The 22,744-nt window shown below is 42.8% G+C and overlaps 1 protein-coding gene across 2 annotated transcripts in view; it reads right to left on the bottom strand.

The window, feature by feature from the left end:
- Positions 1-22,744, bottom strand: part of RNF144A (ring finger protein 144A) — a 161,607-nt gene that overhangs the window by 4,870 nt on the left and 133,993 nt on the right. The window contains exon 9 of one of the 2 annotated variants that reach the window (XM_037743269.1): positions 3,099-3,161. The exons of the other annotated variant lie outside the window; for it this stretch is intronic. Coding sequence (XP_037599197.1) covers positions 3,102-3,161 — 60 coding nt within the window. The 3' untranslated portion in view covers positions 3,099-3,101. The remainder of the gene's footprint in view (positions 1-3,098; positions 3,162-22,744) is intronic. 2 annotated transcript variants of the gene reach the window in all.

Below are 22,744 nucleotides of genomic sequence, written 5' to 3'. Positions count from 1 at the left end.
ATGAGGAGCTCTGCAGTGTCTCCCATGCTAGGGAAATCCAAGCCACTGCCTATCACATTTCTGCCTAACCATGCATCTGTACCTGGCTCTGTGTCGGTTTACCCAGGCTTCTGTAAAAAAAAAAAAAAAAAAAAAAAAAAAAAAAATCATAGCAAAGGCAAGACGCAGTGGCTCACACCTGTAATCCCAGCACTTTAGGAGGCCAAGGAAGGCGCATCACATGAGGTCAGGAGTTCGAGGCCAGCCTGGCCAACATGGTGAAACCCTGTCTCTACTAAAAATACAAAAAATTAGCCTGGCATGGCAGCACGCTCCTGTAATTCCAGCTAACCCAGAGGCTGAGGCAGAAGAATCACTTGAACCTGGGAGGCAGAGATTGTAGTGAGCTGCGATCACTCCAGCCTGAGTGACAGAGTGAGACTCCATCTCACAAAACAAACAAAAAAAAATCACAGCAAAACAGTCTCAAATCAGTATAGTAGGGTTGGCACATAGTTCTGGAGGCTGGAAATCCAGAGTCAGGGTGTTCCTCAGGGCAGCACTCCTGAGGCTGGTCAGAATCTTGGCTTCTCCCTAGCTTCTGGTGGTTGTTGCCAGTCCGTGGTATGTTCTGGCTTGTGGCAGTGCGACTTCCACTGTTACCGCTTCCACCGTATGGCATGCTCTCTGTGTGTCTGTCTTCACATAGCCCTTGCCTCTGGGTGTATGTGTCCAAATTTCCCTAATGTTATAAAGACATCAGTCATTGGATTAATGCCCTTCCTAATCCAGTATAACCTCATCCTAACTTGATTATATCTGCAAACACTCTCTATTTCCAAATAAAGTTACATTTAGATGTACTGGGAGGGGGCCTTCAACATAACTTTTGGAGAGACACAATTTAATCCACAACAGGCTCATACCAGTAGTAGAAAGCTAACCTCTGCAAAGCAGTCACAATGTTTTCCCTTGACCTCATCCTGTTCTTTATTCAAAAAGCTCCACTTCTCGCACTGCACAACATGGTAAAACCCCTTCTCCACAAAAAATACAAAACTTAGTTGGGTGTGATGGTACAGGCCTGTAGTCCCAGCTACTCAGGAGGCTGAGATGGGAGGACTACTTGGGTCCAGAGAGATCAAGGCTACAGTAAGCTGCGATAGCACCATTGCACTGTAGACTGGGTAACAGAGAAACCCTGTCTCAAAAAGATTTAAAAAGAGAGAGAGAGAAAAGCAAAGCTCCATTTTACTGATTCTGCTGAATGTGGCCTTTAGAGTTTCATTCTTCCAGAAGTCTCCTAGAGTCTCAAAGTTCAGTCTGATTAATCCTGGGACATCCCTGATACTTGGAAGACACTGTGAACCTTCTCATCCACATGCCACATTTCCACTGAGACACAATTGTGTCTTTATTTTAGTACTTCCATGCACACAGAAAGACAACTGAAAACCTTGAAAAGTTCAAGCAAGAGAGCTGTTGACAACATATTGAAAGCTAAGCTGTTCCTTGTCATTATAAACAAAACTTTAAAACATTTCAGCAAGTTAATCTCTGGGATGTTAAGAAATGTCTGGTTACAACTTGCCTCTTTACCATCTTATCAAGTGCTTTTTACATAAGCTTCTTGAGTATAAGCCTGAGCCTGAGTTCTTATCTCCCTGAACTCAAATTCCCTGTACTCAACCTTCCAAAATTTGGGAGGGAATAAAACATAAGTTATTACCTTGTGTTTATTTACAAATGGCTGGAGGTTCATTAAAAAGCCTTGTATTTTACACTGCCCGAATAAAAACAAGAGTCAGGCAGAGAGAAGATGAAAGAGAAGGAGAGGGAAGGACGGGAATATGAACGAGAGGGCGCAAGTGATCCAGAAGTCAACAACAACACAGACAGACAGGGAATGGAAAGGGAGAACGTGGAGCAAATGAAAGTATTGAAGCCACTCAGAAAATAGGCAATGCTGGAATGATGACATGAGAAAAATAACACCTGGTAGAAAAACTTCCAACCAAATAGGCCTCTGGTGCCCAAGCTTGTTCTCAAGATCGGATTAATCTGTTGCTAAATTGCTGAAAAGTAAGAGAGGGATCTGTTGGCCACACAGATTACAGCCAATCCCAGCCAGCCCTGGAGGCTGTGGCACGGTCCTCCTGGTCATGCAGGAGACAGTGGGAGGCAATGGGAGGGTGGTCCGAGGCGCCTCTACATTTGATGTGCTGAGGTAGCCTCCCACGCAGCTGCCCCCAACTCAATACCTATCAGGTGCATCTGGACAAGCCCCATGTGAAATCCTGGGCTTTGGAGGCTGACTGAGCTGACCGACTTCCTTTCTGGGCTATTACTGACGCAGGGCAAGTTACTGTCTCAATTTCCAGGTTCCTCAGCTGTGAAATACAGACACAAGCTACCTCGTAGGATTGCTGTGAAGATAAGGCACTGTCATAACCTGTGAAAAGGCACTCACCTCAGAGGCTGGAATCCAGGAAGTGCCAGGTAGCCTCCACTTAGGTGTGTGTGGGGACTTCAGCATATGGGGTGATGATACTCAGGCCTATGCAAGCCCCTTGGGTCCCAGGCTGTTCATGGCCATCTCCACATTACCTGTGACCTGGGTTTGATGGCATCCTCCAAGCTCATTCTCTCTTAGAACTTGAAAGCTCAGCCCCTGTCTCTATCTGCCATCGCTTATTGTTCTTCGGTTTCCTGATTCCCAGCTGCTTCTATGTTATGCTCAGTAAAACCCCTAGCCCTTGGGCTGGCATCTTCAGTCTGGCTTCTCTTCTGACTCAGTGGCTCCAGTTCAGTCTGCCATTTTGAAATCTTCCTCTCCGCTGATGGTCTCAACCTGGACAAACATATCAATCCACAAAATCTCTGCTATCACCCTCTCTTTCTGCTTCTTCTGCTTCTTGTTTCTGTTAGCAGCACCAACCTCTCAGCCAGAGGGATTGGAAACTCAACCCACCCTTGATTCTTCTTTCTTCTATAATGCCTGAAAGCCAATCATTAGATCCTACCACCATTTTTGCTATAAAGTTTCACTTTGCTATTATCCAAATGAATTACCCTGTTTTAATTTTTTTCATCTTCAAAATGTGTTATGAACAATCCACCTCTCACAGATGACACTCAGATTCAATATCATGGAGAATGCATTTCTCTAAGATGCCATCAACCTGTTAGAGAAACCCTTACTCAATGGTACTTGTTAAAGCACAGAAAAGGAGACATTATTTAAGACCATCACAATAGAGGGACCACTGCAATGGGATTTTGCAATAAGGAAGAGAGATCGGGCCCAACTTGGAGTACAGCACTGGTAAATGGGAATTTATAGCCAAGGAGCAGGGTGGAGACCACTGGATAGAAAATCACTAAGAGGAGATATCAGGAGTGAGGGTATGGGGATTCTGGCTAAAGAAATCTAATAGAATTATTGCTGAAAACAGGCCATGGTGATCAGACATCACCTGGGGATGATGGACAATGAGAAATGTGATCATATGTTGAAAATACGGAATCAAATATCAAGGGTGGAGAGTTCTTGATAAACTGACTTAGCAGAGTTCTTGGCCCTCACTGGATTTTAGTACATGGATGGACATAGGAAAAGCTTCAGGACACTGGCTACACTTTGGCCAAGCAAGGAGTTTTGGTCAGTCCTTCCTCTTGTTCAAAAAAAGAAGAGACCTTCTTCTTTCTTTTGAACACTATAACTTCATTTTCTCATTTGGTCACCTTTTGTTCACTGAGGACCCACTGAGTCACCTATTGGGACTTGATAGTCCCAAAAGACTGATGGTGCTAGCAGTGAGGCATTTAATGGGGGAATTGTTTTTATAGGAAAAAATATTAAAAAATTAAAAAAATTAAAGTTTTACTTTGCTATTATCCAAATGAATTACTCTGTTTTAATTTTTTCATCTTAAAAAAAATTAAAAACTGAGTTGGAAACTCAGTTTCAGAGCCCAGAGGGCAGCCAATCAAAAAGATTTCTAAACACTCCGCTTGAAGCCTCTTCAGTTGGAGTGGAAGCAGGCAGTGACACGCTGATAGACCTTCCTGGTTCTCAGCTTTAATGTCATGAAGATTGTCTACACCCGAGCTCTTGTGGTGATCTCTCTGATGTCTGTATCAAGTCCTCCAGGTTCAGCTTTTGGGGCTCCAGGAAAGGAGCAGTTTTAATGTTAACAATTCCAAGTCAGCAGTGTTGGAGAAAATCTGAGATATTAGTCTGGAATGTGGTAGCCAGATTTTGGAGAAAACTTGGAGAATTCAGGATCCATTCCAGTGTGTACACAAATCAGAAAACCACATAAACAATGAGCAGGGCTAAAATTTAATGAGGGGTGTGCTATAGCTTTCTTCTGAAACGTAATTTTTCTCTGTATATATTCACCCCCATTCCTACCAAAAATAAGCAAAGACTGATTAGCTTGCAAAATAAGTTTAGTCTCATTAACTTGGCCTGATTATTTATACAAATGCAGCAAAAATAATGGTTGACCACCTACGCTCTTTTTGAGTTTGCTTTCCTGGAACTTTTCATAAGGTAATCCCAGACTGAACAGTTAAAAGGCTCTTAAAACTAGAAAGCTAAGCCAAGGGCATGCTCTCACGCTGTTTTTGAAACACTTAGGGACTTGAGGGAATTTCCCTTTTATAGGTCTCCAAAATATCCTGGGGGTCCTGGGCCTGCCAGGAAGTGACACTATTTACCTGGAAGAAAACTATGTAAGTGAAACAAGTATACCACACACCATGGCGGTATATATTTTTTTTCCAAGAGACTTTATTGACTCCATAAAGTCAACCTTAGTTTCTTAAAGTTGCCTGGTCATATCTGAAGATACAACATTCCAGCTAAAGCATTCATAATATATTCAAGGTTTTCAATTGTGTACTGTTACAAGTAGAACATATTCTTCCTGCACATATGCAAATAACTACATTACCATAAAATAAAAATGTTTACAAATAGTTTTCTAATTCCAGAGGGATCAGGCAGGAGGAAAAAATAATTACTTCTTTATTCACAAGCTTTACATTACCAAATTGTTCTGAGCTATAGACAGCTTAAGATAAAACAGAAAAAGCTTTCTTAAATTTGGAAAACAAAATATTAAAGAACCAGCAATGTTTCCAACAAAACGTCCCTAAAATATTGCCCTCATCAGTTCAGTCAGTTCCATGTAATTCTTGTTGTTCTTGGGCTTGGGATAGAACTTTCATGAAGCCATAAGTTTCTTCATTAGAGTTCTGGAAATTCTTGCCCAGTCCACTGGTATGATCTTAAAGTTTTCAGCAGAAGCCTGCATTTTTAAAGTAAATTTCATAGCCTTTTCCATGAATAACTTTAAAGAAGCAAGTTTGGACTGTAGCTGATTTCAAGTGCTTTCAGAGAAGAACCAAAGTAAAATAATAACTGTCCATAAATGACAGAAGACTTAAAATGGCTATGCATAAAAATCTGATGAGAGTTCATTATGATAATTATGCAGTTGACAAAGATATTTGGCTATTTCTGTGACATACATTTTCATATAATTTTAATGGAGAAGTCCAAATTCTAGTTCTGCACTGGTATACAATACTAAACCTAATTTTAATAAAACTTTGTACAAGCATCTATCCCATCTCAGCATTTGACAGCAAAAGATAATATTACTTTTTCAGGATTCCTTTTCCACAAAAGTTTGGCTAAGCAAAAGGGTCTTTGTCAACCCCATCCCACTTTTGAGAAACCTGTCTCTCTAAGCTCTCCCTAACTGCCATGGTCAATATGGAAGCAGTCATTTTACAATAGGTCCAGGCCCCGACTGCGGTTGATGGGGTCAGAGGAAGGTATTTGGTCAGTTTGTTCCAGGAATCAGAGTTTTTCTCCAGGAATTTGGATGTGGAACCAAGAGAATCCAGTGTCAATCGAAATCCTTTTTTGGACAAAATAAATATAAACTTAAGAACATTTTTAATCAGGAAAATGATATATGGGAAACTTACAGAATCAGTCTGCAGTAAAGGAAAAAGGTCAATGCAAAGGAGTTGGAGAGAACTATCTGAATTTCCTAGAAAGGCCACATCTTTTCCATTAAATAGGAGAACCACCTGCATTCTTCCCTATATCATGTCATAAATCCATCTCTTTTTTCTTTGTGCACTTAAGAGAGTGGCATTTGGTACTTTTGGGCCAAAGTGTCTGAACTAATACACCATGAAAAGTGCTCATCAAGTACTGGTTAAGAGGGCTGCCTTTGGGATCAGAGCATCTGAAATCCCATTCCATTCTGTTCCTTCTTAGCTGTGGGACCTCAGGCCAATGATGTAACATTTCTATGTTGCTGGTGCTCAGTTATAAAATGAAAATGAGAATGTCAACTCATACTGTTGTTGAGAGTATTCAATAAGAAAATATGCCAAAAACACAAAGTGTCTCACAGGAGATACTTAGCCATTCAAGAAAGGTTAGCTTGTACCATACTACTGTAACTTCCAGGCAAAATTTCTGGCATATAATAAGTCCTTGTAATATAATGGCTATGTTCGTTACTTCAAGCTGGTATTCCTGTCTCCATTCTCTCTCACAGGTCATCGTCACATTGCTGCTGGATTACACTTACTAAAACATACGTCTCATCAAAGTCACTTAATTGCCTAGGAAATAAGGCAGAAACTCAGCTCACATGCTACTTATGCCATGGAACCCTTCTTCTTTATTCACAAACACTTCCACTTTTTTGGCATATATTTCAAGAGACAGTCCAGTGCGGTGGTTGATAGCATGACTCCCACACTAAGATTATCCCATACGATAATCTCATATCGTATGACCGTTAAGCAGATCAAGACCTGCTTAATGGTCATACGATATGAGATTAGTTCATTAACCTATTTCTGCATCAGTTTTCTCATATGTATGTTGGGAAGAATAATGGTACCTACCTCATTAGAATGTTATCAGAATTACATAAGTCAACAGCAGACAACCCATAAATCTTAACTAGAATTATTGCACCATTATTGTAGGCTCACTTTATCACAGAGCTGTCTTAGAATGTAGATTGTCACAGAATGTTTTATTTACCTGTGATGGCCAGAAAAGACCTACTACTGCCCCGAGTTCTCAGGGCCTAGTGATTTAATCTGATGCAAGTGACCTAAAGGGGTTCTGCGTACCTGGCTACCTCCACATCTGTCTTCAGGGCTGCTTAGAACTTTCTGGGATCCATGTGAATATTCCTTTCATCCTCAATTACAATTTGTAGAAAGCTGAGATCTGTTTCTTCATGTGTCACAGCAAAGCTCAAATACCACCTTTTATCCTTCCCTGTCTCTGGACAACTTCAGTCTCCCCTTTTCCCAACCTCCTGAATTTCTATCAAAGTCATCACCAGAATCTTCCTTAATCTACAGCCTATGTTGGTCTATGCTACCTGTTCATTTCCCTCCATGACTGAAACCACAGAACTCTTCCCTTTACTTCAGTGAGGTTCTGAAAGCCAGGAGACAGAAACTCCTTAGCTTTCCTTTGGCACTGCCCACTAGTTCACCTGTCCCTCCTTGGGTGAGCCTCCCCCTGGAGTCACAGTAGAGAAGTGCTCCTCTTCCTAAAGCCCCCTCACTTCAAGACATCCCCTGCTTATTCTTGGTTCCTTATTATCCGCGTTTAAATGCTCGTAAATCTCTTTCACTTTGTTTTTTAAAAAGTTTTCCTCGCTGGGCACGGTGGCTCATACCTGTCATCCCAGCCCTTTGGGAGGCTGAGGCAGGTGGCTCAAGAGATCGAGACCATCCTGGCCATGGTGAAACCCTGTCTCTACTAAAAATACAAAAACTAGCCGGGTGTGGAGGCGCGCCTGTGGTCCCAGCTACTCAGGAGACTGAGGTGGAAGAATTGCTTGAACCCAGGAGGTGGAGGCTGCAGTGAGCCGAGACTGCACCACTGCACTCCAGCCTGGTGACAGAGCAAGACTCCATCTCAAAAAAATAAAAATAAAGAAATAAAAGAAATTTTCCTCTTTGGTACTGTTCTGTTTCTCCATTTCATCATTCAAACGTCTTCAAAGCATGTTCAGCAAACCCTGCCTCCTAGTCTCTGGTTTTCTTCTTTGTCTTCTGCTATGATTTTAATGTGTCTTCCAAAAGTTCACGCACAGGAAACCTAATCCACAATGCAATGCAACAGCGTTGAGAATTGGGGCCCAATTAGAGGCGTTTGAGTTATGAGGGCAAAACACTCATAAATGAAATTGTTATTGTGTAAACAGGTTAGTTATCACAAGCCTGGTTTGTTATAAAGCTAGTCCAGCTTACGCCTATAATCCCAGCACTTTGGGAGGCTGAGACAGGTGGATCACCTGAGGTCAGAAGTTGGAAACCAGCCTGGCCAACATAGTGAAACCCCATCTCTACTAAACTTACAAAAATTAGCTAGGCGTGGTGGCACATGCCTGTAATCCCAGCTACTGAGGAGGCTGAGGCAGGAGAATCGCTTGAACCCAGGAAGCAGAGGTTGCAGTGAGCTGAGATTGAGCCATTGCACTCTAGCCTGGGGTACAAGAGCAAGACTCCATCTCAAAAAAATAAATAAAGCTAATCCAGCCCACATTGTGTCTCTCTGTCTCATGTACTCACATTTCACTTTTGCCTCCCACCTTCCACCATAGGAATACTCTCAACAGATGCTGGTGCCATGATCTTGGATTCCCAGCCTCCAGAACCATAAGCTAAATAAACTTTTCTTAGTAATTTACTCACCACGTGGTATTCTATTATAGCAACAGAAAATGGACTAAGGCATATTTCATGAAGTGGAATTTGTCAAGATCACTAATGATCTCCTCATTGCCATCAGTAATGGGTACTTTCAGAAAGATCTATCTTGAATTCTCTGGAGCATTGGACATTAGATCATTTCTTTATTTTTGCCTTGTTTTGTTCTCTACTCCCGTTTTCTCCCTCTACTACTTGGGCCACTTCTGAGTGTACCTTCTGAGCCTGCTCTTTTTTTTGCCCATTTTTTAATGTTGATCAGCTGCCTTGAGCCTCTTCTCCTTTGGTATGACTCTCTCTCAAACCCTCTTTGGCTCCCATATCCTTATTGTTCATCTTTAATACAACAGCTGTAAAGTTAAGGCCCCACCCTAATGACTTTCCTAAGCTTTGTTATCTTATATTTACCTGACCTTTTGACATTTCCACCAAGTTCCAAGTGTGCCCATCAAGCTCTACCTGTCCATAACTAAACCCATAATCACTCCCATCCTAGTCTTCCTCCTGTGTCAACCAGCCCCGGAAGCTGGGCACGTTCATCCAGGGTCTAGAGACAAAATTCAGAGAGCTGCTTATTTCTCCCTGTAACCTCCACATCTCTACACATAAGCAACTTCCAAGGTCTGTTCTGTAAACATCTCTTAAATATGTCCTCCCTTCTTCAAACAAACTGCCAGGGCTGTGGTTAGGAGCTTCATCTTTTCTTACCTGGATTACCACCAAATCTAGGTTTTTCCCTGTAATCTAGTGTTAGCATTCAAACCAGGTGTCCTCCTCCCCAACTGCAATGCTGCAATGCTGATCATGCCTCTCATCTGCTTAAAGCTTAGCCTCTGGATAAATGTCAAACCTTTTTTTCCCAGTACTCGGATCAAAAATATTTCTAATACATTTTTATTATTTTGTCTTCTGTTTTTTGTTTCACCAAAAGAAGAGCTTCTAGAGAAAGGAGAGCATCAATGGGTTCACAGGTGCTCACTGGAAACTATTCAATCTGTAATGTGAGCATCCCAACATGCAGAGGAACCAACAGTTTAATATTTGAGCTGATTAAGAATTAAACAGCCAGTTCTCTGGCCAGGGAAGAGTCTCTGCTTTCATGTTACCAGGGACTCAGAGAAGCTGGATAAATATCTCTGCTTTCTTTCCTTTGGTCCATCCTGCTCTAGTACCAGTGGTGAGCAAACTTTATCTGGCTTGCTTTCTTCACTGTCTATTATCAAGTTATTTTACCTTGGGGCTAAAATGTCCCTACTACTATAATGCAATGTATTTTGTGACCTTTCTGTATTGATATCGAAAGGCCTCCGTTCCTTTTTCTAGCACCCAGCAGCATTTCTCAAAATATGTCTGTACTTGATTAAATGATCTCTTCTATTCATAACCTTAGCAATGGGTCTTTGCAGGAACTCCCAGCTAGAGGAAGACTGTACTTCTCCACTTTTAACTCTGAACTAGTCTTGAGATTTCCTTTGGCAAAAAGCAAAAATGAAAACACAACCACCAGCAACAACAAACTCAGCAGAATTAAAATGTAAGTTTCAAGCGCAGACCTCAAGAGACCACGTGTGTTTCTCCTCTTTCTCAAACCTCTGCTCAGACTGCACCAAAGACAATTCCCGCCAAACCTGCTGGAAATGAGAAACTGCATGAAACAGAGCCAAGTTAGTCCAATTTTCCAGCCAAGGCTCAAGACGCAATGAGTGCCCAGCCTCAATTGGCAGAGCCAGGTACACAGCCCACTCAGATCTGGTCACAGGTGCCTGAGTTATCTCTGCTGAGATTAGAACTGCCCAGGTCACTACTCAACTTATGGACAATAGCAAATGCTCACTGTTTTAAGGAATTGAGTTTTGGAGTGATGAGTTACTTATCAACAACAAACTCACACATCTTTTCTGTGTATCACAGTAAAATGGGGAAAATGCCATCATATGTATTATTTATAATATATACAATATATTATAGGTAATGTCTATCAAATAATATATCTAAAGTATACAACAAGGACTTAACAAAGTATTCATCCTTCCTTATATTATCTTCTACAAACTATAAATGTTTCTCATTCTTATGTTGAATAATTTTAAAAGGAATGCTTTCCTTACCAAGTAAACATAAGATCTAGTTCTAGGCCTCAGCATTCAGCCTAAATCATAGACTCTAAAGAGTGATGTGCCAATTATGAGCAATTCTGACGGCAGGAGACTTGCCTGAACTCTATTCTTTAGCTGTTTGCTTGTGATGGAACCATGGCCCACAGAAATGCGTGCAGATAGACACAGCAGATAAGCAAACCCTTGAGAAACCCTTGGCTGAGATTATTATTTTGCTCATCTTGGAAGAAAAAACCATCATAACCCTCTCTATGTGACTTTGTGCTCCCATTTCCCCTCAGAATATGATTAATTGCTCTCTAAATAATACAAATCTTCCAGGAACAATAGAAAGCAGCTACTACGGAACATTCATAAATATTCAGCTGAAGCCTGGTGGGAATGTTATACTCCCATGAGAGCTCTGTGCTGACATTGGAAGTTAGAAACCAACTTGAAGACATAAAACGGTGCAGAAAAAATATTTACATAAATGAGCTTGGGGTGAGTTGTCAGAGTGCCATGTTCTTCTTTTGCCTGGACATCGGGAATTCATTTGGACCTGATGGTGAAGCTCAGGTCTGAAATGAAAGCAGCTTTTTTATACGCATGGACAGCTCACATAAATGTCAGGGGTAAGCAGAGTAGAAACACTTGAACCACTACCATGGCAGAGCCCAGGCTGTCAAAATGTTGCTTTATTTCCCTTTTGATTCCATAGGTTCCATATAGCCTTCTAGAAATCATTTTAGTACCATCTATTAGACACGAGGAAAAGCAAACTTAGACGCAGGTCCCATCTCCTCTCAAAGAAACTACATGCCAAAAAGGAATACATAGGTATTTGTAATTCAACACAAGTGCTGATATGCTGATCTGGCCACACACTACTAGAGCATAAGAAAAAGAAAAGCCTGCAGAGATTGCTGGGGCAGTGGGATCAAGTGGCTGACTGCACAGGAAAGGCTCTATCTAAGAGGGGGCATCTGAGCAGGTCTCGGAAGAGGTTATAAATTCTTGCAGGTGAGAAGACAGCGAGGGAATGCTATGCATCTCTGGTAGGGTCTCAGTAACCGTGTGTGACAATGATGTGCTTAGGGACCATAAGCTGGAAGCATCAGCTCTAAATCTGGAATGGAAATTTGGGGATCCAGAAACATGCAGTGACCTTTCCCTCCATTTCATTTTTGGTTTATTCTGGCTGAAGTTTTGCCAGGGGAAAAGATTATAGAGGGTGTTGGAATGTTAGTCTGTCTGAATCCTTTGGGGTTAGAAGGTAACAAAAGGAACATCCAGCCCTGCAGGTCATCGTGTGCCTGAAGGAAATGATGGATGGCCACACAGAGGCCCCAGACAGCTTGGAACAGCACATGTGCCCTCTGTCCTGCCCCTGGAAATCTTTCTGGGAAAGCAGAATGCCAGCATAATCCATCTGGAAACCTTAGATCAGAAAAAAGTGGGATTCTGTCTTATTTCAACTTTCAAATGTTTTGAGGAAAGTGTGAAGAGAAGGGGCAGAAAAGAAGTGAAGCATAAGGAAGAGAAGTGAGAGGAGGGGGTGAAGGAGAGAGAGGAGACACAGCTGGTGGAACTGTGTATAGCGGTAGATTCATTCTAGAAGATTCATTCTGAAATCTGAATGAAAATTCCAGAACATGGATAATGTTTCAAGACACTTATGTGATGGAGAATAATAATTTAAATGTGCTGTTTTCCTATGGCAGCATTTTAAGACCCTAACAAACAAGCCACTACACAAACAAGCCCTTCTGTGGGTTCAGATGTCCAGAACAACATAACTTCCTTTCCTACCTAGAGCACCACTTTCACTCAAGAGAAGAAAATCAAATTTTAAGCAATTCATGTTAACCAAATCAAGGCTTTTGTTGTCAGCTGGTTTGTGAAAACATTCTGACAGCAGAAGACTTGCCTGAACCCTATTCTTTAGCTGGTTGCATGTGATGGAACCATGGCCTGTAGAAATGTGTGCGGATAGACCCAGGAGATAAGTATTTGAGAAAACCTTGGCTTAAATTATTGTTGGTTGGTTTAGTGCTTCTCCCTCACCCTTTCTCCTCTGATTTGGTATAAGTTCTTCAGAACCAAAGCAATGAGAAGGAAAGTGTTGGGTTCTCACTGCTCAGCTCTGCCATCATCAGAATTTATTGAGATTTCTCCTTGACTGCTGCACTCTGGTTGCTGGCACATAAACCTTCTGGTATGGCTTGAGCTATCTGCCTCCAGCTGGTCCTCAGGGTTCTGTCTATACTGGTCACTCTGCATCCTCGACAAAAGTATCTTCTGAAACGAGAAAATTGACACTTGACTCTTTTGTCTCTCTCTGCATGTTTGACGTAATAACCTTACCAGACAACATGAGCATAGATGCCCTTGCTGCCCGACTCAGGAAATGGGTGGAAATGTCCCATGGGGCATGGGACAGAACAGGATGCACTGAGAGCTGAAGCCTTTGGTAAAATCCTTTACAATATTGTTTTGGTACATTTACAGTATTAAAAAAAAAAAATACACGTTTCTCACCTCACCCTGTCTCAATCCATGTTACAAAGCTCACACTCTAAGTTCTTTAAATGCACCTCTAGATGGACCTGTCACACATACATACAGGTGACTACCATGACCTGCATACATACAGGTAATGCAGGAGAGGAGGAACACATCTCAACACACAGGGATATAGCTGGCAAAATGCAAAATGTGGGGCGCTCTATAGAAAAAAAAAAGCTATTTAACAAAAAAAACCTTGCAAGAAAAAAATAGAAGAAGAAGAAACCTGTAGAGTCAAAGAGACTTACATATGCCTAACAACTGCATGCATATGCCTTTATTGGATTCTGATGAAAACCAATCAATATAAAATCTCTAAAATAATAGGAGATTTAGACGTCAACTAGAGATGTGTAATATAAAAAATTGTTAACTTTTTTAGATGGGATATTATTAGAGCTCTGGTTAATAAAAAGAGTTTTTATCCTTTAGAAACACCTGGAAAAATATTGAGAAATTAATCACAGATATCTGATATCTGCCTTAGAATGTAAGGACTGGAGCGTGAATAGATGTAGATGGAAGGAGAGCTGAAGTTGATGGCCACAATCTGATGACAGTTAATTATGACATTCAGTTTATAGAGGTTTTCTATACTATTCTAGATGTTTCTATGTTTATTTCTTTTTTCAGAATAAAGGCGAAAAAATTCTGATAATGACTTTTATTTTGGAATTTCCGCATACACTTCCTGTGGCTTCACAACTGAGTGCCGTAGCTCATGTTATCCTTATGGATTGGGGCAACATTTTCTCCATCATTACTTCCCTTCTCTTTCCTCGTTTTGATCTAATTCCTACTTTCTCTTCAAGTCTCAGCTCTTTAGAACTGTCCCTAGGTCCTCAGGGTGGGCTTATGTTACCCTGGCAGCCATCTCAGGTATCATAGTGACTTATCTAATGCCTGGCACACTGTCAGCACTTAGATTAAAAAGAAGATAGTTTTACCTCTTTAGTGTCATGAGAATTAGGTGACATTTATCAAGCACCTGGCATGTGTCAGAAGTGCCACATTCATTAACTTCTCCACTTCCGCTCTATCATTTTAAACCTGCACATCCCTTCAACACCCAGTTCCAGTTCTTCGTCCTCCAGGAAGCATCTTAAATACTACCAGCCTCTTCGCTGACTACATTGTACACTAACACAGCTCTGCTTAACATTTGATCCCTGGGCAGATTTCTATGAGAAAACATTCTAGCATTTTTTTCCATTTTTATCTATCCACTCTAAGCAATTATGATGGTGATGGTAGGACTATCTAACATTTATTCAATTTGATGCACAGCAACTAGAATTAGATAATTCCAGGAGTGTTAGGCATTATTAGATCTTAACTCCAATCTCCACATGATGAATGGAACCTCTCTCCTACATGAAAGGCCAACAGTAGCTTCCTCATCCATTAGAGAACAATCAGAGATGTGAGTTATTTTCAATATTTGGCAAATTAAAAACTTGAGAATCAGAAAAAAGAGTATATTTCTAAGTGTATCTAGCTAGCAAGTGAATTGAGGTTGACATCCCAGGTCTCCTGACTGTCTACCGTCTTACTGCTTCTGCAACACCCTTCCTGGGGGAGTTTTTGGTGCACATATTTAACATTGTCCTTACTACAATGGAGACAGGTACATGAGATATGCAGACAAGGCATAGACAAGGAGATGTTTCCAAAGTAGTTACTGAGGCAAGGGATGAGAAGGCCACAACTGGGGAGACCATGGAATTTAAATCAAGTGTGGACCCTGAGGACTGTGAACAAAATGTGCAGTGGGGATTCCCTAACACGGGGGAGGGAACGCTTGAGGGCTGCAGCAGGAAATGCTGTTGGGAGAATATTGAAAACTGAAAATGGAATTGGGCTAGTGCTGCAGGAACCAGACTGGAATGACCTAGAAGAAGATTAAGAGCCAAGATACCCTCAGATTGAGAATGGTGGGTGGGCTGAGGAGAAGGTGGGATGGTTGGTGTGTGGCTGAAGTGCATAAGGAAAGATTAATCAGACATTGTCACTGTATTAGTCAGGAGGGGCTGCCATAGTAAAAATATCACAGAGAGGGCAATGTAAATGACAGACATGTGTTTTCTCACTGTTCTCAATGCTAGAAGTCCAAGATCAAGGTGTCAGCAGGGTTGGTTTCTTCTGGGGCCTCTCATCTTGGCTGCGGGTACCTCTTCTCTCTGCATCCTCATGTGGTCTTTCTTCTCTGCCCACACATCCCTGGTGTCTCTCCATGTGTCTTTATCTCTTCGTCTTTAAGGACTCCAGTCGGATTGGCTTAAAGCGAAGCCTAACAGCCTTTTTTTCAACCTTGATTACCTCTATACAGGCCTTATCGCCAAATACAGCCACACTCTCAGGTAATAAATAGGGATTAGTGCTTTGATATATGAATTTGGTGGGATGGAAGAATGACACAGTTCAATCTAACAGTCACAAGTGGCAGAGGAGAGAGATGTCCCACAATTGCCTGAGAAACTGAGGGCTGGATGGGATAAATGAGAAGGTTGTAAGGGAAGCACAGAGGACACATCTTACCAAGGGTGTGGGATGGCAGGAAGCAAGTTCATTCTGGCATGGAGATGCCTTTGAAGAGAGACTGACAATGAGCATGTCAGAGGGCATAATGAGATCAGAGCAGCCACCACGAGGCTCTCCTCCACCTGGTCACTGCATTTTATAGGTTTCTCAATTTGTAAGAGAACCAAGACCGCAGAGAAATAAAGTCATTAACTGTAATGCTAAGATCAGTTTTATGGGTGAGAGATTACCAGCAAACCACTGGGCTAGGGCTGGGGAAGGAAATAAAGCCTCCACACAGTCTCCTGACTAGTTACTGGGCAGAGCAGAAGCTCCACAAGGACCCTCACTAGAAGGCAGTGGGTTACAAAGCATGCATGCTCACCCAGCATCTGGGTAGGAAGGTCCAGACCCTGAGAGGAAGCAAGTGACAAGGCAAGTCACATGCTCTGAGGAAAGTCCCAGAGACCCGCACAGGACAGGGCTAGTTTTGCTCCGTGGATGGTCTTTGTGAACTCCATTCTCCACTGGTGAGAACAGACCTGAGATTTTCAGTTTACTTCCTGATAATCAACTTAGAAACATGGGAATGATTGGAATGTGGAACGGTGAATGTTGTCTGGGAAAGTGCAGGCTCGATAAATGGTACCTGCCTGGGTTTCAGGCTCACCTGGGCAGTAGCCCACACAGGAGTGGGTAATGGCTTTACTTAGACTCCTGGCCATGCAAATGGTAACATATAAACATGCTGGGGAGATATTTATGGGTAAAATTGAAATAACTTTGTGAAAGATTAGATGTGTGAGTGCTGGAGAGGGCAGTGTCAAGAATGGCTTTGGGAAGGAAGAGCAGAGAGGATGGTGGTGTCATTACTAAGTTATAGAGCGCTGGGGAAGGCGTAGGTTAAAGGTGATGTAATGGTTTCAAACGCTGATTTGAGAGCAGGAAACTCACGTGGCATGAAACTGTAGGCAGTCTCCAAGACTCAAGGGTGGCCTCCAGATGACAAAACACTGAGATCACAGTCATACAGAAGGAAATAAATTCTGCCAACAATCAGAAAGAACTGGAAAACAGATTCTTTCCCCATTGAGCCTCCAGATGAAAACACAGCCCAGCTGGCCTCTTCTCACCCTTGTGAGACTCTGAGCAGAGAGCCCAGTTAGGCCCATGGAAACTGGGAGATGATAAACATGTTTAAAGGCACCAAGTTTTTCTAATTTGTTATACAGCAACAAACAGCTAATATAATGTACATCTTGATTACCTAGGGATCTTTTGAAAATCCATATTCTGACTCAGCAGGTTTGAGGTAGGATGAGATTCTATATTTCTGACTAGTTCTCAGACAATGCTCATGCTTCTGGTCTAAAACCACATTTTCAGTAAACGGTAGATAGATACCTATTGAGATTCCTCCCAACTCTCTATATACCAGCCAGAGAAGAAAATAACATGGGAATCAAATAAAAAGATTTATCGCCAGTTGCAAATATCTAAACTGACTTTCACAATTTCACTAAAAACTGAAAAATTATGTTGTACAAGTTTAAATGCATGTGGAAGTATTTCACAGAAGTCATTTTCAAGAGATACTTAACGCAATACAGGAGAAAAGAGGCAAATGATTAAATAAATATTGTAAAGAGAAATATAGGAAACTTCCCAGCCTTGCCTAAATATAACATAAGCAAATGGTGTGTGTGTGTGTGTGTGTGTGTGTGTGTGTGTGTGTGTGTGTGTGTGTGTTGGGGAGGGGGGCTTCCTCTGCAGGACTCATTGTTTCATATACAAACTGAGCCTCCCAGAGAACAGGAAGGCCCTCAGTAAACAAGTGACTGCCACCTGCTATCATTTCCCAACAGAAACCTAAAACATGCTCTCATCATGGGGGTAGCAGCCAGAGTTCTTCCTTCTGAAATACAGGACTGGGGACAGACCACAAGAGTCCCTGCAAACCCTGAGTGGATACATGCATGGGTGATACTCAGAACACATTTTCTGAAACGCACTGAGCTTCTCTTTTAAAATAACGAACGCTCCCTGCCTCTACAGATCCCCATTTCAGGAGAAGCACTAGGTAACAAAATGATTCAGTGGAGAGAACCATCCTTAGGGTTTGTGGTACAGCTCACATTCTGGCTTCATGGGTCATTCACTTTCACTGTTAGCAGGTGAACTTAACTGAGACTTAGGTTTTCTGATCTATAAAATGGACAAAAATAATATTTGCAGCAGTTTTGTGAGGGTTAGAAAATGCAAAGTGCCGGGGCTCCTCCTGTCAGATGTGAGGCAGTGAGCTCCCAGGTGGAGGGAAGCTCAACAGAAGAAAGGAAAGAGTCTCATCATCTCAACCTTTTCTCTCATATTTGTCATGGCCAGTGTTTTGGTTTTATTTTATTTTTTTTTTTTCTTCTTGTTTCAGAATTCAGGTGAGGGGATGCCCAGGTGTAAACCGTCTGCTTTCTGAGTGACACCATGAACTGCTAACTTGTGACTTCCTCTCTTCAGGGCACAGCTACAGAGGCAATAAGGCATTTTGGATGTATTTGTGTTATTTCCAATTAGGCATTGTAATTAAGCTGGACTAAGGGAGGAGCCATATGAGTGAGAACTGGGCATACCTGGGTAAGGGTGTCCTTCGGTTATTCTGAATATTGGGGGATTTAGTGATGCTCTTGAAAGTCAGCACTAAGCTCAGGAAGATCCCATAAGGCTGAAGCAGCCAGAACCACACTGGAGCAGCCAGGGCAGAATATCTGCACCTGGAAGCCAGGCTCCTGGGGACAAACTGCTAAGCAGTCCCCAAGAACACAAAGGCCAGGCACTCACACTCCTTCCAGCACCCCTAAAAAGTGGGTCAAATAGCTCAGGCACTCAACCACCCTCCAATACCCCAAAAAGCAGGCCAAATGGCTCAGCAAACAAGGAAGCGCTCTCTGAAACATAACCTTCCTTGATTTCAACTGTCTTTCTACTGTTGCTTGTTACTTTCCACTCCACGGGCTGGGCATAGACCCCCATCTCCTCTTCCCTGCTCTGGCAGCTTCCCACCTCCTGTCCTGGCCCTCATCCTCTGCATCCAAGCTCCCCTATGTGCACCTACCGTGGTGCAGGCAAAGCCCACCTCTTATTGTGTCAGGGTCAGTGTCAGGGTAACCACCTGCAGGGGACTGTCCTGCAGACCCTGACGCAGCGACCGATGAATAAGTACACTCAAGCACAGAATACAGTGGAAGAGTGAGCTGGGGTGTTCGGGTCACTCAATGGAAGGAGTTAATGGCAGCCAGCCTTAAGCAGCCCCTACTCCAGGCTTTTATTTAGTGTATCAAAGGGCAAAGGTCTTTGGATGACAACCATTAGAGAGTAATTAACTTCTGCTGACACCCTGAGTAGAAGGAAGTTAAGCACCTGCAGATGATCAAAGGTTTTGCTAATATAGGTGAGGTAAACAGACTTATCTGGAGAAACTTTTTACAATTTCCAGTATTTACTCTACTGTCCTAATGCCCTAGGGTAAGAGCCGGTGCCTTCGACTCATTAAATCACTACAAGCTATGTAAACCTTTGGCCTTCCAAAAAGGTTTGTGACTATTCCCTAAAGCTACCTCTAATATTTTTCCTTTAATATTTTTGCCACCACTCTGAGTGAACCCCCGCATGTCAGCACCAACCTTACCCCAAAATTCTCCAGCCTGGCTTGAATCTTAAATGTTGGTCCCCTCTGTCTCTTACAGGTCTACCATATCCACCTGCTCCACTTCCAATCCCCTCAGCCCTACTGGAGCTAAGCTCTGCCCTGAAGGTTTGTCAAGCTCTTTCAGGGTGTCCGTGACTTTACCCCCCGGTGTGTTTGTGCCGTTTCATTCCCTCCCCATCTGTGCTCTGAGCAACTCCCTGCTTTCTCCATCCTCTTGACCACAATTCCATCTCCTCTGGGAGTTTCCTCTGACTTCTGCAAGGGGTGGAGCTCCCCTCTGCTCCCAGCTGTGGGGTGTGGTCATCACCTTTGGGTGTGCTCCACTAGACTGATGTCTCCATGCATTTCATTGCTCTGTGTGGTGTGGTACCAAGGCACTGATGAAGAAAAGGGAGGATAGAACATTCAATCCAAGCCCTGCTGGGAACTAGCTTTAAGACTGTACCCAAGGCATTCTGCCCCACTGAGCTTCTCCTCATTTATAGACATAGGTAGTGCCTAAGAGATCCCACCAGCACTGGGATTCCAGCGCTTCCTCCCTTGAGAGCTCCTGTTCCCTTCAACATTTCTCTGCAATGCTGGTATACAGAGTCCGAAGACTTCGCCATGGAGGCCAGTGAGGAAGCTAAGAATCTGCTCGTCTTTCAAGAGAGTTGTTCTACATTCCCTTAAAGGTACATGAGAATTTATGCTACTGAAATATAAGCCACGGTGAAGAATTTGGATTTAACCACACAGGGAGCAGAAGGTTCTCAATGGTTTTTAACAGAAGCATCACAAGATGGAAACAGAGAACACCCCAGGAACAGAATGGTGGGAGGGGAGGAGAGTGGGAGCAGAAGATACTTCAGGAGGCCCCAGTGTGTCCATGTGAGACTGAGGAGGACCTGTACCATCTGTTCTCACTCTGCTAATAAAGACATACCCAAGGCTGGGTCATTCATAAAGAAAAAATGTTTAATTGACTCACAGTTCCACATGGCTAGGGAGGACCCGCAATCATGGCAGAAGATGAAGGAGGAGCAAAGTCATGTCTTACTTGGTGGCAGACAACAGAGCTTGTGCAGGGAAACACCCATTTATAAAACCATCAGATCTCATGAGACTTATTCACTACCAGGAACAGTATAGGGGAAACCACTGCCATTGTAGGGAGATCCTGTAAGTGCAGAGGCAGGAGCCAGAAGCCTCAGCCTATTTCCATATAAATAAGAAGAAAGTAACTAGAAATATAACCTTAGCAGTTATTAGTTATTCATAGGTGATCCTAATTCTTTTACTAATGCCTCTCAGGTCGGAAATGTGAACCTGGGTTCACACTGTCAAAGGAATGACCCTAAGGCAAGACGCTTTAAGCCCTCTGTCACACCAGTGAAAGGGCTGCTGGAGGGCACCTTGGCTGGCACCAGCACTGGGAAAGCATCTGCTGTTTAGCCAGCTAGGGAAGAAGATGTCCAAAATGGCAGAGACGTCTCCTTCCCCAGAGGAGTTAGGAGAAAACTCCGCTTCTCCAAGCTGTCGCGGGAGGCCTGACGCTGTCAGGTAGGCCTGCAGACATCCAGGGGCTTAATTGTCTCTATGTGACGCTGTGCTTCAGTGGTCACATTCCATGTCCACTCTCATGATCCACTTCTGCACCTGGTTTCTTTTTCTGAGAAGAGATAATCAGTAAAAGTAACGTAAATCTTAACGTCTTTGTTCTTTCTTAACAAGTATGGAAAAGTGCTGACGCATTGTGCTCCTTACCTCATCTCGGCTACCTGAAAGTCTTGGGCCCCTACCTGCGTGACACGTGACGTACTTGACCCTATCACTGCCACGTCCTATCTACCTCCCTGCCCCCAGTCGCTGACCATTAAGGCCATGCTCTACCTTCCCTGCCCCCAGATTTGCAACTCAATAAGAGCGAGAGCGTCCGGGCATTCGGGACAGTGCCAGACTCTGAGCTTCTGTTGGCAGTGGACCCTCGGGCCCAAACTCTTTTCTCTCTCTCTGTGTCTTGTGTCTTTTATTTCTACAATTTCTCATCGCCACACCAGCAGGGAGGGGCTCGCAGTACCCTGCAGGGCTGGATCCTACAGCCATGGTTCAATTATCTCCATCTGGCCCCACCCTTGACACCTAGGGATTGCTATAATTCAAGATGAGATTTGGATGGGGACACAGCCAAACTATGTCAGGAGCTGAACTGAAGACAGGGAACCAGGACCTACTCACTGGTGAATCCGTCTCCCAGGAAAGGCAAGCTGTCCTTCCTTCAAAGCCACGTCCAGCTTCCAACTGCAACCAAATGAGAAGACTTGGTATTGAATGCATTTTCGACTGGAAAACCTGGGAAGATGGTGCTTTTTCCCCTTATGACTTTCATCAGACATCCTGTCCCTAGCATTTCCAAACACCATTGCTTTTGAACTGCCTTCCCTCCTAAGCCTCATTCAGCCTCGCCTTAGGAGCTTCCCACAGCACACATTTTTTCCGGTGCATTTGCTTGTCTTTGCAAGATAGAAGCTCACTTTGCTGGAACTTTCTTTCCTCAGTCCCTCTTCATCATCTGCATCTCCTCCTTGGTGTTTGTGATAACTCCCAGCTTAGTACCATCTGCAAGTTTCATTAACATGGTGATTCCTTTGTCATTAATAAAAGCAATAGATTATTACGTAACATTTATTGTGCACCAACAATGTATGAAAAGTTGTGCGGAATCCAGAAATGGATCTGCTCTGACCACAACCTCATCTTTGTGTCTTTGAAAACTCAATAGCGGAGCACAGTTGACTGTCTGTCCTTTTCATCCTTTGTGGATTCCAAGAGACGCCTTTTTCAGGATCTTGTGTGCCAGGCGGAATCAGCAAACAAAATCTCCAGAGGTTTTCTCTCCTGAGTGTGAATGATGTTACCTAATCAGCCATTTCTCATCCATTGCTCTCACCATTGATCAAACCAATTTATTTATTTATTTATTTATTTATTTAATTTTTTTTTTTCCCATTTATTTATTTTATTGTATTTTAGGTTTTGGGGTACATGTGAAGAACATGCAAAATTGTTGCATAGGAACACACCTGGCAGTGTGATTTGCTGCCTTCCTCCCCATCACCTACATCTG

This window comes from Cebus imitator, unplaced genomic scaffold (genome assembly GCF_001604975.1).
Source record: "Cebus imitator isolate Cc_AM_T3 unplaced genomic scaffold, Cebus_imitator-1.0 Scaffold139, whole genome shotgun sequence".
In the NCBI taxonomy this organism is placed as follows: Eukaryota; Metazoa; Chordata; class Mammalia; order Primates; family Cebidae; genus Cebus; species Cebus imitator.
This window is presented reverse-complemented; position numbering and strand designations above follow the sequence as displayed.